Raw genomic sequence first — 17,450 nt, 5'->3', positions numbered from 1 at the left:
TCGTTTCATCCGTTTTACTCTTCATAAGATAACTTTTTCAAAGTGGTGGAAACACACTGTGTAAAATGTGACTCCAGTGATCTGCACATCAGTTACAACTAATTACGTTAACTGGCATCAGGCTAGTATAAACTGGGTGTAAAAATAGCATTTCAAGACATGAGTTTTATATAATAATAATAATACTAATATATAGAGTTCCTTTAGCATAAACGCTATGATCTGTGTGTCTTTTTCAGGCAAGGCCTTTTGTCACCAACACTACGCTAAACCAGATTCTACACTTACCACAACACCGTGGCATGAAGTAAGGGTTCAGATACAAAAACTGGAGTACCTGCACATTGAAACATTGAACACTGTAATATGAAAAATTAGCATGATGCTGCAATTGCAAAAAAGCGGAAAGTTCTGTGGCTCATCTACTAACAATATGCTAATTTATAAACAAGGACACGGTCAGTTAATTTCAACAACCACCAGAATTCCATCAAGAGCATTACAAATTAGTGAGCCAAAAATAAGCAGACCTGATTAGGTAAAGAATAGCCTAATAATTAAAATATTACAGAGTAAGTGTAGGTATTCTACATGTATTTCTCTCTGAAAACTCAGATGAATGAGAAGCAGCTGAAGGACAATCAATAAGCTTTTACGGACAAACTCTTGTGTTGGAAATTGCTGGGGGCTGAGTGTGGTGTTTATCTAAAGGATAGATACATTATTACAAACTTTTCCATCATATAAACCTGAAAGCTGTTTGTAACAGCTGACCTGGACAATATGTAGAAGAGCACAAAACATTATTGATAGTCAGATCCTAAGCCCTTGGTGTGTTAATGAAGATACTGTTACCATGCCGCATGCATAAATGCACAGATCGCCCCTATTTTCATTCACTCATTAAAAGTGGCATTTCAGTATAGTACATAATGGCTTCAATAGATAAATTACAGAAAAAAGAAACATGAAAAGTTGCTGTGTGTGTGCACACTGCTGAGAAAAGATTTTCTATGTCTGTGTGTGTACAGATCTCTCCTCGTGGTAAAAAGTAACCTGGCTGTCTGTGAAACAACACACGTCCTTGTAGGTGTTTTGTTTTGGGATACTCGTCCTCATTCCCTTTCATGCTATGTTAAGTTTAGTTCAATTCATATAAGTTCTCCTTCGGTTAACCAAAAAACAGTAATACTGAGGGCCAAGTATATGTGAGGATGATGGTGAGGACTCAGTGAAGAGGCACAGGGCTTACATCCAGGATGCACTTGTTCATCTTTCAAATATTTTTCCCCAACTTGCAGTAAATTGTGTGCTGTAAATAACCAGCCACAAAAATGCTTGTTGCAAAATTGATACTGCAAAGTAAATCCTGACAGAAGCTTTTCATAGGCAAAAGTGGGTTTCTTACTGGAACAGAACCTTAGTAAATCTGACCCATAGTGTGCTAATAACAAGAAAGCCCTAAACTGTTACGCAGCTGAAAAATGGGGGAACATTTTACTTTCAAAAACTACAACTGGTTTCCTCAGATGTTTTTAAAGGATGTGAGACACAACAAGTCCTTTTCTACCAAGCCACATTCATACAAATCTGCTTATTTTAAGCCTTCAAAGACTAAATATCACACCCATCTCTGATGGATGCATTTGGAACTTTGACGCCCCAGAGGAACTCGGGATTGAACTACTAGTTAACTTCTAGTTAACGCACAAGGTTGAATCACAACCGCACAGCATCCCAAGTTTGCACAAATGACTTCTAAAAGAACCACAGCATGACCACTGCCATTATGACACCCCTAGGAGACTTAAATAACCGCAAGTCAAGTGTTAATGGACAACTCCATTATCTGATGCAGCTTGCTTCTCTTCTCAATGAGCACTGAGGACTCACAGGGGTGCACATCTCTCTTTTAACTATTCCCAATTCAGCTGTTTGTTTTTTTTCCCCATGAGTCTATAATTACCTCCTGCAAAGCAAACATGTCATATGGTAAGCTCTCTAGGGTCTGGTGGAAAGGTGACGTGGTTTATATGCTTCAGTTAGTGGCTCTACTGCATTTAAGGATGGTGAGTAATGAATGACAGAATCAAACGATTATGAATGAAGGCTTGTGGAACAGATGTGCACTGCATCCCTTTACTTTCTGCAATGGTTGCCACATCATCAATCATCACTTTAGGGGGACTTGTGAGGGAACATGTTTAAGGAAAGGAAAGGAGAAACTGACATGGATGTGGCGAGAGAGAAAGAAATGGAGGTTACCATCGATGTGAGTAATGGACTGCCACGCTGTTAATGAGGTCACTACCAAAAGCCATAACCTTCATTTTAATGTATACGTGTGTGATTTGTGTACAGGACCCGACTGAAACCCTGGATGTGATTAATGAGATCTCGGCCAGTCCTGCTGTGTGTCTGTGGGGAATAAGGTCCTGTAGTCTAAATCACGTCAGGGTTGTGGTGCAGATGGTCATGGATACAAAAGCCATCAGTAACTACATAAAAGCCAAGAGGGGTATTCCTATTCATCACATGATGGTTTATAACACACACCTTATTTTTTAACACGCCACCTTTCTCTGCTGTTGTGTATCCTCTGGGCCTCTCCCTTCTCCTCCAGAAGACCGATGAAAACAGCTGGAGACTCACAATCTCACACCGCCCCCCTAAGCAACACTTTCACTGACCTTTTCCAAATCTTCTTTCTTACAAACTTTTTTTTTCTGCCTACCTCTGGGGGGTGTCTTTGATACTCAAACTGCATTTATGATTTCACCCCAAAATGCCACAAGATTCTGCACATTCAAGGAAACATCATGCTTCTCCTGGGAACAGCATTTCTTCTGTTCCAAAGCATGAGGAGGTATGGAGGGCATCACATCGACATTTAGAGATAGTTCACCAGAATCTGAATGAAAAGCCAACTTATTCTGTGCAGACCACGTGTTTTTCAACTTTTGAGAAAACGTGCTTATATCCAAAAGAAAAACAAGCTTCACAGACACAGCCTACCATCTTTTCATTACTAGACAAGTGAGAACAGAGAGGTAGAAGTGAGAACACATACCAAGCTCATAGAAATCTGGCGAGTAAATCAGGAAAAAAAATAAAACTTAAGGCGAGCCAAAAGATGGCAAAGGCTTGCAAACAACCAACCAAACAAACAGAAAGCTATAAAAAAAATGACCACCAATGTGCATGTATCTCACTCTCATATCAGGGAGCAGGGAATCTTTTACATCTCTGTGCTCGGGGCCCACTGTCTCATAATCCATCCATGACCGATTTGCTAAAACTTTTATTCAAAGGGATTAGCTCCGAGGGTTTGTGACCCATTACATTTAGTTATTTATTAGCACTGCACTATTTCTGTATTGCTATAGGCCACCACCACTGTACTTTACTCTTTAGTACTGTACAAAAAAAGAAATTATGCACAGTGCCCATCAGCATTCACCACCAAAAACCAAAGTAACTGATTCTTTCCGCATAGAGGACATTAGATCACATGCTTTTAGTCACCCTATAAACTCAAAATCCAGTCAAATCCAGCCAATCCAGCTGATGATTCCCTCGTGTCACCATCCGCAGCGAGTGAGATTTCACTGTAGCTGTGTTGGGAGAGGGAATAAAAATAAACAGGGTATCTAAGCCAGAGTGACCTATGATCCGATTAGTATCTCCCAATCCTGTTAGGCTGCCTCCCTGATGTATGTTCATGCTTCATTCAGCTACTCTATCCTACTCCAATTTCCTCACCTTCCATCAGCCATGGAAAATCCTTGATTACAAAGGTCAGCATTTGTATCCCAACTCCGTATGCACAGGGAAAACCAACAGAAATGAAGCAATGTACACACATGCATGCGCGCACACACACACACACACACACACACACACACACTCTGATGTTATGCCACTGTAGCTACTGTCTCCCCAGTTATTGGTTTTCTCATTGTGCATTATACTTCATCTTTCCACTCTATCTAGAGTCTAATTACTAATGACCCTCAAAAACACAGTGGCCTTGGATTTAAGAGGCAGAGAGGAGACTGGGAGATTGAATTTAATCCAGCTATGCAGAGAAAAGGTGACCTTTCTGCAAGTTAGTTTCATTTTTGTTGCTCAGTGATGCAACTGGATTAGTGAGTTATTGTAGGGGGTGAAGAAAGCTATCTGTGAAACATAAGCTAAGACCTCAATCAGCCATGAAGTTATCTTTTCATTCATTTAGGCCTTGAAAAGAAGCACAGCTAATCATTTCCATTGTCCCTGTTGGACACTAAAAGAAGCAGATCAAATCAGGGGAACGTGTCCTACTACACCAACAGAGAGAAAGAGATGCACCCTCAGGGGACTAAACCATCTGTCACCCTCGCTCTCTTGCACCTGCTCATGAGGTGTCACTCCCTTTCTAAGCTAACCTTATGCTTGATGTCATACTAAAAGAGCACTAAAAGAGCAGGCTGCATGCTGGGCAAGCCCACAGCTAGCTCTCTGATTGTACTTGGCACACACTACATGTCTGTCTCCACCTTTCACCTTTCACTTGATTCATAAACAGGAATGTTAGCGGTCACAGCGGTTTTTATATAATCAACAGCACAACACCTATAAGTACACCGCAGTGTTGTTGATTATATAAAAGCCACAGATATGTTCTCTGTATATGATACCGCCAGGATCTCCATAGTGATTCTGGGGAGCTCCATTAAAGTTTGTCCGCTCACAACAATTACAATATTCTATCAGCAGCATTATGATGGCCTGCTTCTCTAAACAAACAAACAAACTAACAAACAAACGCTAACAAAATCCAGGTTGTTTAAAACCGGTTAAAAGCCAGGGTACCTTTAGTACAGGGTACTTACTATAAATACGTGTAAATGCTTATTCAGCTCATGTGTTAAGCCAATGACAAACCAGGTTCATTTGAAATTCCATAAAGTCCAACTAACCTAAAGACCTTTATACATCAATGAAATATTAGTCAGAGCAAAAATACAATGATGGATCAAAACTTACATGTGACAAACAAAATAGGACAGAAGGTTTCAATAAATGCTTGGTATGTCAGAGAAAAGTTAACACTTTGTTCTCTAACTCGTGTCAAAAGTTGTGTAAAGTATGTAAATGGCCTGCATTTGTATAGCGCTTTTCTAGTCCATAGGACCCCAAAGCGCTTTACACTACATTCAGTCATTCACACACACATTCACACACTGGCGATAGCAAGCTACATTGTAGCCACAGCTGCCCTGGGGCTCACTGACAGAGGCGAGGCTGCCGGACACAGGCGCCACCGGGCCCTCTGACCACCACCAGTAGGCAAACATGGGGTTAGTATCTTGCCCAAGGACATTTGGCATGCAGCCAGGATGCAGCCTGGGATCGAACCACCGACCTTCTGATTAGTGGCTGACCTGCTCTGCCACCTGAGCTACAGCCACCCCAAGTATGTGCTATGAAAAGGTCAATTGTAGATGTGTGGAGAAACCAGCGAAAGCTGAGATAAAGAGAAGAAAGACAAACAAGCCAAGATACAAGAAAACAGCATAAAGGTCAGGTGGTGAATTTCTCAAAACATAGTGAAATGAAGACTGGAAATGAATTGGCTCAGCTGTCGGAATAACCATGAAGAGAAGCGATACACAGTCATCAAGTAAGAAACAGATTAACATAACTAACCTTATGAAATTTCCCCTTGTGGGACTAATAAAGGTATATCAATCAATATCAAAACATACAAGGCCAACAGAGATAACAGGTATTGTCAGACACAAAGAAAACTGCCACTAATGTTACTACTTAAGCAACAGATATCATGTTAAAACTGCAATAGATTGGTGAGAGACAGAGAGGAGGTTAAAGAGCTTCCACGTTTGTCTTAAGGTGAGACTTACCACTTGGTTGCGTGTGCGGTGGTACGGTTGAATGATGGGTAATCCCAGGGGTGTCACCCATTGCACAGTGTGACCCGACTTAGAGATGAGCCTGGCGCTCTCAGTCAGCCAGTCCTGTAACAAATGGATTCAATAAGAGGTAACATGAAGGGCCACAGTGATAGAAATATTTAATATTAGTCAAGAATGCGTGTGTGACATGCTTGTATGTTTAGAGCATGTTACTGACAAGAGTGCAACTAAATTTAAATCAGGTTAAATGAGGTTGATGGAGATTTCAGGTTCGGCTAGACAGGGCTAAGACACCAATGCTATCTCTGAGCCTCCAAGTAGGCACACCTGTGGTATCAATCCCAAAATCCAACGGAGCCTTGTTCTCAAGTTATCGCATTCACAAAATTAAACCGTAAAAAAACACTACGATGCAGGGAAAAAAATAGAGACTTCATTGCCTAGACTAGAGCATCAACAAAAGATTTATGCACTTACTGCTCATTCTACTTCTGCTGCTTTAAGGACCTACTAACAACTAGGGCTGCCACAAACGATTATTTTGATAGTCGACTAGTCACCGATTATTTTTGTGATTAGTCGACTAATCAGATCATCATCCATTGGACGTACAGCATACAGCTTATTGCACCAGCAGCATCTGGTCTTATATAACTATCATTAGCTTACAGCTTGAAGTGTTTGTGCTAACTAAAAATAAAGACAAGATGGTAGTTTATTAATTTTTAATGAAATTTGCAGATTGTTTCGGTGAAGTTTAATAAACTCCTTGCTTTCTAAAATATAACAGGACACCGGAGTATATTATCCAGCGTCTCAAACTTCTGATGATCAGCTGTCTGCTTGAAGTTTATTTAGCTGTGCAAAAACTATAACTTTAATCTTAGCCAAACCGATTTACTCAGGAACAAATAAAATACTAAAGAAAGCCAAACAATAACATTTTAAGTTATCTAAGTGACTTATATATCATGTTTAACCTGAGTAGCGAAAGACAGTGGTGGGTTTGAAAACGATTTGCCGGGAGTCCGGTGTTCTCACGGCTCTAGTTAGCCTTGCCCCCGCCTACCTAACGAGCTAGTGGGTAACAGACGTCTCCGAAAACGTCGGAGAGCTTTTGAAAATATGTGGTGTCCTGATAAACTGAGCAGATATTTGAGGTTTACACAGCTACATTCTCGCCTGAAAATATGTTAAACGTTTATTTTGTGACCCAGAAAGAATAATAAGAGTAAAGTTAAAACTAACTAGCTGCCGCCATTGTTGACAGCTGCGCTATGAATTCTGGGACACAGCTTCTTCTTCTTCGGGGTTTAACGGCAGCTGGCATCCTTGTACATGCAGTGCTGCCATCTTCTGTTTCAGTCCGTTATTACACCCTTAAATCCTACTACTCATTCCTGCGTCCTTTGTGATCTTACAAAGCTTCAAACGATGCGTCGACTATTAAATTAGTTGTCGACGATTTTAATAGTCGACATAATCGTGACTAGTCGACTAATCGTGGCAGCCCTACTAACAACTGTTGCAGGCTTGTTGCTGAACAGTGAAGTGTCGCTTAGTCTGGAATATCCGACAGCACTGTTTGCATATGTGTCTGGAATAGTCTGCCTCCAAAAATGGAAGCCCTATTGATGTCCCATAAGGGTTTTGTCACACATACAAATGCACACTCAGTGAGCTGTAGGAAAGATAAATATGTCCTAGCAACTGGAGTTAGCAACCTGACCAGAAGCTGGTCCATTAAACATCACCTCGCCTCCTACAATCAAAGCACAAAATAAGAAAACCGCAAAAGCAAAGAAACCGACGTCAGAGATTAACAAGAAAAACATCTTGAAAAATTGACTGACTGGCAAACATACAGACAGAGGTGATCAGCAGTGTTGACAGGATAAATGGGAAATGTACAGAGAACGTAGGCGAGGTCAGGGATAACAGCGTCAAGGATTGATCAGCTGCCTCTCTTTCCCCTCATACTTCAGCTCTTCAGCTGCCTCTCTTTCCCCTCATACTTCAGCTCTTCCCTGTGAAATGCAAGTGGATGTGACCTATAAAAGCAGCGGGGGATACACACACTTACGCACTCACGCTGGCAATAGCATCACATCGGCACCAAGGTATGTTAGGAAGGGTATTTATCATCTCAGACTGGGCCATCCCTGCGTGTTTCCCACAGGACACGCACACAAAAACAGTGGTTGGTGGTAATAATGGTTCGGCAGACTCCTCTCTGCCTCTAGAGATAATATACAATCCCCTACCAGGTGCACGTCCTAAATCTATTAATGGAATCTATGTGATGAATGGGTGCCATTGGCAGGGTAACAGTAAAGTAAACACGCCATTAATAAAATTCAAATAAGAGCCTATCTGCAGCAGTAGATCAGTAAGCAGAGCATGCTTTAGAGGTTTGTAATGTCCTAGCGACTTAAACAAACCTCATTTAAAAACAACGTAATTTAGTGCCGACTAAAACTTTTCCAGATTTATCTTTGCAAGACTATAATGAGTTGAGTTTTGTTGTATATGAAGCACAGAAATTTCTTTAAAAGTCTGTATGTCAAAGCAAATACTGATTAATTATTAGTCACATATGCTGAAATATATGCCTGTAGCTTGTTAATTAACTTACTGTACACTGAAAAAATAAAAAAATAAAACAAAAAAATATAGAGGTTACACACTAATTATAGGCATATTCTCTTTTATTTTCTTTGATAGTATCAAATAATAGATTTTTCTTGTGAAACATTTTAAAGAAACTCATCTAAAATAAAACGTTACCATAATAAATGGTATCTTCGTTATAAACACAGAGACTTGAATACTTTTATTTTAGTTGCAGTTTTTAATGAATACTTGTATTTTTTTGCTGTTTTTACTGCATGTGTTCTAGTGAAACTTGCATATATATCGAGAATACAACATTGCTATCCAGAATAGCAATAGTGCTCTCATCTCCAAAACTTTAAAGAACATACAGAGTGCCGAGTATAAAGAAAACAAAGGACACCAGCACTCCCTGGGAAAAAAAAAAGTCATTATATCTCCCCAAATAATGTGTTTAACAATATTTCTAATCAAGTGCCACCACAGATTGATGATAATTTGTTGGATGAGATCATTTTATCATTTGCATATGTTGTAATGTACGTGTGATGAGCTCACCTGTATCTCTCTGGTCCCTGTAAACATCTCCTTTAAGGCATTGAACACCTGACGCACCAGGTAATGGGATGCATCCCACACAAACTCCTGGAAAAACAACAACACAGGAGTCTTTCATAGTTGGTCAAACTGTTTAATTTGTCCAATTTTAAAAATTAAAAACATGCATTTTAGCTTTTAATTGTGCTTCGAATGGTGGCTACATGTATGATGCAAATTAGTGTATCTCATTTGCATCTCATTACACTGATATGATCTCTACAGAAGGCCTTGCCCTCTTTTCACCATCCATCCCACTGTAATCACTCACAATTACACTCCCCCCTAATTCCCTGTTTAAACAATTAGGAACATTATCCAGAAGTCATTTAGCAGAATGCCTGTGAGATAGTAGACAGCAGACAGAGTTATGCTGATCCCATCTACACAGACAATGAGATTAACTCTAACTGTTGTAAGGAATTGTGTAGCTATGGAACACTGGAGCGCTGTGAGAAGATTCAGTTCTTCCATTCTCCTTTCTTGGTGTCATGTAACAGAATGGGTGTGTCCATCAAAGGAGAATTCAGGCCCAACCAAATCAAAGTGCAGATAACTAAAAATAGACACGCAGTGGCTGTGCGTAGGATACCAAATATAGCTACTGTTGGATTGCATTCCCTGAAACGTCCATGCAATGTGATCATAAATAAATCTGATCAAAGTAAATATTAAAAGCATCGGTTCAGGCTCCATGCAGCTCATTTAGAGACAGTGTAGTATGACTCTTTACGTCAAGGTCAAACTGACTGAAATACCTTTGGCTGCAGAAACAAATGTGATGATTGTACAATACAGTATGTGGCCGCTATTTGCAGTGCATTAAATCCTTTAAACCCTTTACACTCATGCAGAAGATAAAAGAGTAAGTATAAAAAAAGCTACTTAAAAATAGAGTTTAAAGCGTTTGCAAGAACATACACAAAGTGAGAGGAACCCCTCACACAGAGGAGGTCCTGTGTTAAGGGGCCGCTCTGTCATGCTGAGCTGATACCGTGCTAAAAATAGCGTAGCGTGTATGAAGGAACTCTTTCACTCGCCACCCTCTTTCACCGTTGCTATACCTTCGGAAACTCGTCAATCTCCTTCAGTCTTTTCTCTATCTGGAGGCGTCCGCCATAGCGAGTGACTCCGTACACCACAGTCATCACTGTCTGTTTAACCACCTTCCTGCTGATGAAGCCCTCCAGCACCTGGGCGATCTTCAGTCCGCTCTCTGCATCCCGAGCTCGTAACTCCTCCACCTGGAACATGTAGACAACTTACATATGAATTTTCTTTTTTAAAAGGAGGTCTTTTGGAGGACAATTTAAAGCTTCCCCAAAAATGAACACAGATAACATCTGCGTGACATTAATATAATATGTCACAACTGCTTTCACTTATAACAGAAGTGAGTCCTCACAACTTTGAGACTAGAAGCAGAAAACTCATTTCATGATCAGCAAAGCTATTTTTCAGCTCTTGTTGTAAAGCAGTCTTAAGTAATGTGACTCTTGACAGTGTTACTTATTGTTTAACATAAAACAACAACAATATAGTGAGTCTGTAGGGAAGGTTTTACGATTTTTCCAAATTCTTTAGACTAATCATCTTTAAACAGGCTTTGGTTGTACGCAGGCAAAGAGTCCATGTGGAGAGCAGAAGAGGAGCAGAAGTGCAATTATTGCCTCGCAATTATTGTTCTTTTTAAAATGAATTTGAATTCATGAACGATGACTGGTCACTAGAAGAGGAAACCTTGGTCCAGGTATTCACAAATTTAACAGGGTCCCTACAGATTAGCAACTGTGCCTGGAGACAAGGTCAACAAACCAGCCAATGACAGTGGTTATTGTACAGTAAACCCCAAGACGACTTATTTATCCATGTAGCTTCTAACATCACAGCTAATGTCATCATGGTATCTAACAATAAACGCAATACTCTGAGGCAAACATTACAGTCACTGTGTGTGGACTTCTGAAATGGATGTTTTTGCTCTGTTCTTTCTGAATTTTCCGGTACTGAAATGTCAGCACATCACACTTATCTTCCAACTGTGCCTCCTAAAAGCACGCAGGCTCATGCTTCACCATTCAAGACTTTAGACATGAGACAGTCTCGTCTCTGCACTTTCATGCAAAGCAAGAGAAACCAAGCACTTCTGAAGACAAGGCCTAGACTAAAATATAATCTCAATGCCTCAGCTTGTCACTCACTGTGGGATCCACTGGGCCGTCTGAATACTAACAGGTGAAGATCTGCAACATGCTTTGCAACTGATATGTGCCATCATTAATCTGTGTAACCGTAAGTCTGTGCAGTTCAAAGAAAGTAACAGAGCAGACCTGTTGTGCAACTCCGCTGTAGACATCCTGGGGCACATCACAGGGCATGAGATTGACTGATGTAGCACCAATAACATCTCTGCCTAGAGCGGCGTAGTGCTGGAGACCATTACAGGAGCCGTCCTGGAGAAGAGGTGAAGAAAAAGATTAAAGCACGACTGTGGAGGCAGACAGCAGAGAAAGAATCACAAGGATCCGCACTGATTGGGTCAAGTCATCCAAGGAGCAAGGTTTAAAGGTCTGCCTTTCTGCCAATAAACAAATAATAAAGCACAAAAAAAGAATAAATAAGATGAATTGCATGAACGTGAGGATATGTTGGGAATATGTTATGTGGTTGAGGCTTTGTTGCACTTAATTCCAAAGACTAAACTTAATTTTTCACTCTATTCAAACCAACATGTAACCTACAAGTGTATAAAATAATACAGTTTCATCTTTTTTTTCTTTGGGTTTCACTTTATCATAATTACAGCTGTTAAACACCAAGCTAAGCAACGTAGATATATGTATCTGGGTATCAGGACAGATAAATCTTCATTCTTGTCCATCCTTCTTTGATCCTCGTCCCCTATGTAACACTAATATAGTGCTTGCATGTGTTGTTGTGGAGAGGCAACATTTAAGTTTCACAACTGTAAGTCTAAGCTCACCCAACTTGACTCCTGGTCATCAACTTTATTTATCCATATATTTCAATATCTATCAAAGGCAGTAAACTCTAAATTACATCAATCAGATTTAAAATAAATAAAATTGAATTAAAGTAAATAAAATTGAGCCCTGAGGCTTACTTTTATATGCATTTAATTTCATTCAAACCCTAAGCCTCAATTTTATCTAAAGTAGTTTAGCTGAACTTCACCACTCAATTAAGTAATAATAATAATAATAATAATAATAATAATAATAATAATAATAATAATAATAATAATAATAATAATAATAATGGATTGCATTTATATAGCGCTTTTTGAGACCCTCAAAGCGCTTTACAATTCCACTATTCATTCACTCTCACATTCACAATACTGGTGGAGGCAAGCTACAGTTGTAGCCACAGCTGCCCTGGGGCAGACTGACAGAAGCGCCATATCGCGCCATCGGCCCCACCATCGGCAACACCAGTAGGCAGTAGGTGAAGAGTCTTGCCCAAGGACACAACGGCCGAGACTGTCCGGGGCTCGAACCGGCAACCTTCCGATTACAAGACGAACTCCCAACTCCTGAGCCACAATCGCCCCCGAAGTGAAGTATTGGAGATACTGTCTTTTTAACACATCTACAAAGAGGAAGTGCTAAATACTTTGTGAATTACACTCACTTTTGGTCTAATGGTCTAAAAAATAAAAAATAAATCCTCTTTTCAGCTTCTTTGTCTTATTCTTTGAAGGCATGGGAAAATGTTGCTCCTTACATTTCATGCATTATTATTAGTGTGCGTTCCAGCGATGTTGGGTATAATTAATCAGACAGACAATAGCTTGTAATCACTAATGGGATTAAAATGTTCTTTTGCAACAAAAATGAGACATTTTGAGAAGTGAAAATAAAATTAGAAAATTACATTATAACAACATTATAAGAACCTTATTAACAAAGGCCTGCGGTGCAGATGAGATGAGGCTTTACTCAGCCACATATTTTGGTTAATGGTCTAAATCAGGGAATTCTTGACAAAAAGATGCTCCACAGTTAATGTATATACACTGTTCTACAAATATAGCATGTCACTAAGAATAACAATCATTCATATGATTTTTCTGTTGCTTTTTTCCGTTGAGAAAACGCATTGGTTTAAATGTCAGATCCTCGTGCAGGATATGTCAAAAAGGCTTCTGGCTTGCAAGATAAGGTTGACAGGTTTATAGCAGATGACAAAACGGTGAACATCGCACAGGAGGTCTTGGTTTGTTAACTTTGATTTGCCATCTAAAATAGACCCACTGAATGATGCAACCTTTTTTTTCCTCGAAAGACATAAACCTGAACTACAATAAGAAGACGTAAGATGAGTAACTCTAACAAGCTTTCCATAATTCAAAAAGTTTTTACATTTTATTTGGACTTTTACATGACTGATATGCTACTCATTAAGCATGACTCTCTCAGTCTGTTACGTACCTGATGAACAGGAAAATGAGAGATGAACTGTGCTGGATCAGGAGATCTCACAGCATTGGCTATCTCCATGCAGCAGGCCAGAGCCTGCCATGGCTCATCTGCATTCATCCACCACTTTCTACCCTGAGAGAAAAAGTCACAAGCACATAGCACATTATACTGCATACATACCTTTCATAGGAATACAAAAAAAAAAATTGACATATTCTAATATTCAATGTTTAGACCGACAGTTAAACCATTGTGTCATTGGCATTGTCCCAGTAATTAAAAAATGCTTTATCCACTTTTATGAAATACATATACGTACAAACAAGTATAAAGAGAAAATAACCAAATATTAGTGAGTGTGTATGTATATATTTGAGTCTGTATGGATTAGAGAAAATCCAAAAACTCAATTCTTTTTTAATAAAGTCATTAAAGTTGCCCACAGCACAAACAAGTTCAAATAACTCATTAAAAACCCCAAATTACCAAGATTTCTATGACTGTGACGAGTGTACGTGGAACGTCTTACTATACAGTGAATGAGCAGCAAGTACTAACATTTAGAGGGTTGTCGGCAGAGTCCAGTATGTCCTCCATGATAGTGTTGGCATACTCAAGTCGGCCCTGTAGTGAGCTCCTCTTCTTTAATCCTGTAAGATTCACCAAGTGGATCTTTAGCCAGTCCAGGCCTTTGGGACCAAGCAGCTTCCCCTCCGCAAACACAAGGATTGCCCGTGTGACATCACTTCCCAGGTGATTAAAGTATGGAGGACATGGATAGGTACGTCCCCTGAAGTCCATGTTGTGAGGGAACCAGAAGATCTCGTCTCGCATGTGGTTGGCGATGGACAGTTTATAGAGAGCATCCATACGTAAGCTGTGCATCTCGCTGCATTTCTTTTTGGCATTGATCACCTGTCTTTTCATGTGGGCCTTCTCACTAGCTGTATAACTGTGGTCTTGAGGGTTAAAGTGGGGGATTTTGGGGGCTTCCGACAAAGGAGGTGGGATGTCTAGCTTATCGCTTCCACGATCATTAAAGATGGAGATAATAATGTCCAGCAAAGGTTTGTTGATCTTCCAGGCACAGTTGCCCAACTGGTTGAGAGAGTCATAGATGGCATGAAGATTTTGACATTTCTCCAACAACTCTTCGTGTTGGGTCGCCCCGTCCACTGTGCGCATCAGCTTCGTCGGCGTGAGCAGGTATGCTCCAAACTTGACTGATGTCCAGGGCACTGGAGGGCACAGCATCGGCATCACATAGGAGTCAAAAGTCAACTTGGTCTCCATGGCTTCCTGCTGCATCTGAGTAAGGATGGGGTGGGGCTTGATGAAGCCAACCTGGCGGGTAAAACATCACAAGAAAATCAGTCGCAAACTAAAAAAGAGCAGACACACCAGTGAACAGAGATTGCTGTTTCAATTACAACAATATGAAAGGGACTGCCTCAGCTTATTTCTAAAGCTTGGTTAATCATGACAGGATATGGTCAGCATCAAGTGCAAATTTGATTAATAAAGGTATAAAAGCAACACGCTTCGACTTCTGTTGAATCATAAGTTTGAATCATAACTGACATGTGAGAACATCTTATAATCTGAATCTTATCTTTAAAAAAAACTAACAGCTGAGATTAAAAAAAATATATTAATATCAGTGCTGCCATTCATACTACTTGTGTTAAACAATTACTGAAAATCACAATAAAATGGGCAACTGTAGCTCCGCAAATGTGAAAAAAAACAAACAAGTGTAACATCTTTACTTGACTGTTATTAGTGTGAATGCTTGAAAAGCATTCACAGTATTGTTCTTCTAATCTTTATTCTATTTTATTCTGTATTCCGTACGTTTTTTGTACTCCTACTCCTTCAAAACCGTTCAACTTAGAAAAACCATTCAAACACCATTAGATTCCTCTTCTTTTGGACATGACTGCTTCTATTTTTCTCATTTTTAACATTTATATTTTTAATTTTATTCAACTTTATTCAACAAAAATTTCCCAAAATTTCCCATGTATTTCAATGGGGAGACCCTTCAAATCCTCATTCAACTTACTCATTTTTAAACTCTTACTACTTCCACATACATTGACATAGAGCCACCATTCAAACTTTAAAACGAAGACAAGACATTCAACTATTCAACTTGTATTTATCTTTTCAATATCTATTATACTTTTTCTTCAGTTCCAGTTTAAGTTTCATGATGTTTTTTCACCCGTTTCAGAGTTTATAATGGGTGTGTATGGGACGGAATGTTGGGGCTAGAGTGAGACAGCTCAACTGCTAGAGTGAGAGGAGCAAAAAAATTAATCTTAAAATCTTTTTTAAAACTGCTGCTGTGTCCACAGCGTTTGCTCTACAGGTATGATTTTACCCTCAAAACGTAGCCATGGCTGTCCTCTTTCATCCAATGTGTTTACTATTGTACTAGGTGTTATGGTTCTTTCATAAATGCCACCAATGCACAGCCTCCTCCCTCCAACTCTTCCATAGACTCTAATGTTAAAATGGCTCAGAAGGTTCGTTTGAAAATCAGAAGAGCATGGTGTCTTTCCACTGTCACCACGTCCATATAATAAGCTCCACAGGCATGAAAACTGAGAATTAGGTAGACTAGACATTGCTGTCGCTCACGGTGAAAGAATTTTGTCAATACGACTTTTACTTTTCATTTGGGAGCGATTTGTTTCGGCCTGACTTTTCTGTTCATTTTAAGCAGCAAAAGTGAGGTGCATGTCTGTGTGCGTGTGTATGGAGCCCTTGGGTGCGGTCACTATAGCAACCAGGCTCACACCTGCCTGCTTAACGAGCTCTCTCTCTCACTCTGCCAAGATTCATCTTAAACACTTCTCTTTCAACTGCTGCTGTGTCCACAGTGTTAAAGCCATCATTTTACCCTCAAAACGTCGCCATCGTTGTTCTTTTTCCAACATCTTGTCTTTCAAAGCTCAGAGATGTAAACTTTTTAAACTGTGTGGGTCCAAGTGGAGGGATCACATTTTAGTCATTCAGTGATTCAAAGAATATGACCTTTTAATATTCTTTCAGATGTTTTCTGACTCTAAATGTTCTTTTCTCATTTCTTAGGGTTTTCTAATTTACATTTAAAACATTTTCAGTTTTTTTCCAACTCCTTCTTCTGTGTAACCTTCAGCTTTTAGCAGTTCAGCACTTTTGTTTTCAGGTTAAATTCGTTTTTTTTTTTTTGTTTTTTTTTAATCTCATTCAATATTTTTAACTCAAAATTCAGCAATTAATTCATTTCAGTGCATACATTCAGATTCAAGCATTCACACTGCAGTTTCTTCAGAAAATGCACTTTCTAGTTATATTTGTTACATGCCAACCCCGCTCCGGAGCCAGAGGATTAGGCACGATAGTTTTTCCAAGAACAGGGCTTTGATGTTAAAGAGTTACCGCAGTGACAGGAAAAGAAGAAAAAAAAAAAATCACTGTAACCTGACAGAAACACCTCAGCTTTGCACGAATGAGTCAGACTTTCATGCTGCGCAGTAAAATCATTAGGATGCCCCCCTGATGGGCTAACCTCCACCCAGGGAAAGAAGGGAGACGGGAAGAATAAGAGAAAAGAAGGTAGAATGGAACAAAGAGAGACAGAAAATTACACACGAATGAAATTCAGCAATAGGTATGCCCCGCTGCCAAAGTGCATCAAGTCCCAAAAATCCACAGTTCTCTCTCTCTCTTTGTACTCACCCCCCAACACATGCCTCACCCTCCTGCAGGGTCCTGTGGCAGTAAATCAGCGATCCAATTAAGGGGACACTAAAAAAGGGATTAGCGTGAGACCTATTCATCTCACTCAACTGTTCCCTTTGCCAATTCACACTGTGGGTAAATGGTT

The 17,450-nt window shown here is 39.7% G+C and overlaps 1 protein-coding gene across 1 annotated transcript in view; it reads right to left on the bottom strand.

Moving 5' to 3' along the window:
- The window catches only part of polrmt (polymerase (RNA) mitochondrial (DNA directed)), a 55,568-nt gene that overhangs the window by 17,022 nt on the left and 21,096 nt on the right, over positions 1 to 17,450 (bottom strand). The window contains exons 10-15 of the mRNA XM_085450033.1: positions 14,132 to 14,917; positions 13,583 to 13,705; positions 11,459 to 11,581; positions 10,193 to 10,372; positions 9,090 to 9,176; positions 5,907 to 6,020 (exon numbers count right to left, since the gene is read on the bottom strand). Of these exons, the coding sequence (XP_085306159.1) occupies positions 5,907 to 6,020; positions 9,090 to 9,176; positions 10,193 to 10,372; positions 11,459 to 11,581; positions 13,583 to 13,705; positions 14,132 to 14,917 (1,413 nt within the window). The remainder of the gene's footprint in view (positions 1 to 5,906; positions 6,021 to 9,089; positions 9,177 to 10,192; positions 10,373 to 11,458; positions 11,582 to 13,582; positions 13,706 to 14,131; positions 14,918 to 17,450) is intronic.

The sequence above is a fragment of the Copadichromis virginalis genome, linkage group LG23 (assembly GCF_057382275.1).
Source record: "Copadichromis virginalis isolate Kocher_CV1m ecotype Utaka linkage group LG23, C_Virginalis_male_GT1.1, whole genome shotgun sequence".
In the NCBI taxonomy this organism is placed as follows: Eukaryota; Metazoa; Chordata; class Actinopteri; order Cichliformes; family Cichlidae; genus Copadichromis; species Copadichromis virginalis.
Note: the sequence above shows the minus strand (reverse complement) of the source record. Positions and strands in the feature narration are given on the sequence as shown.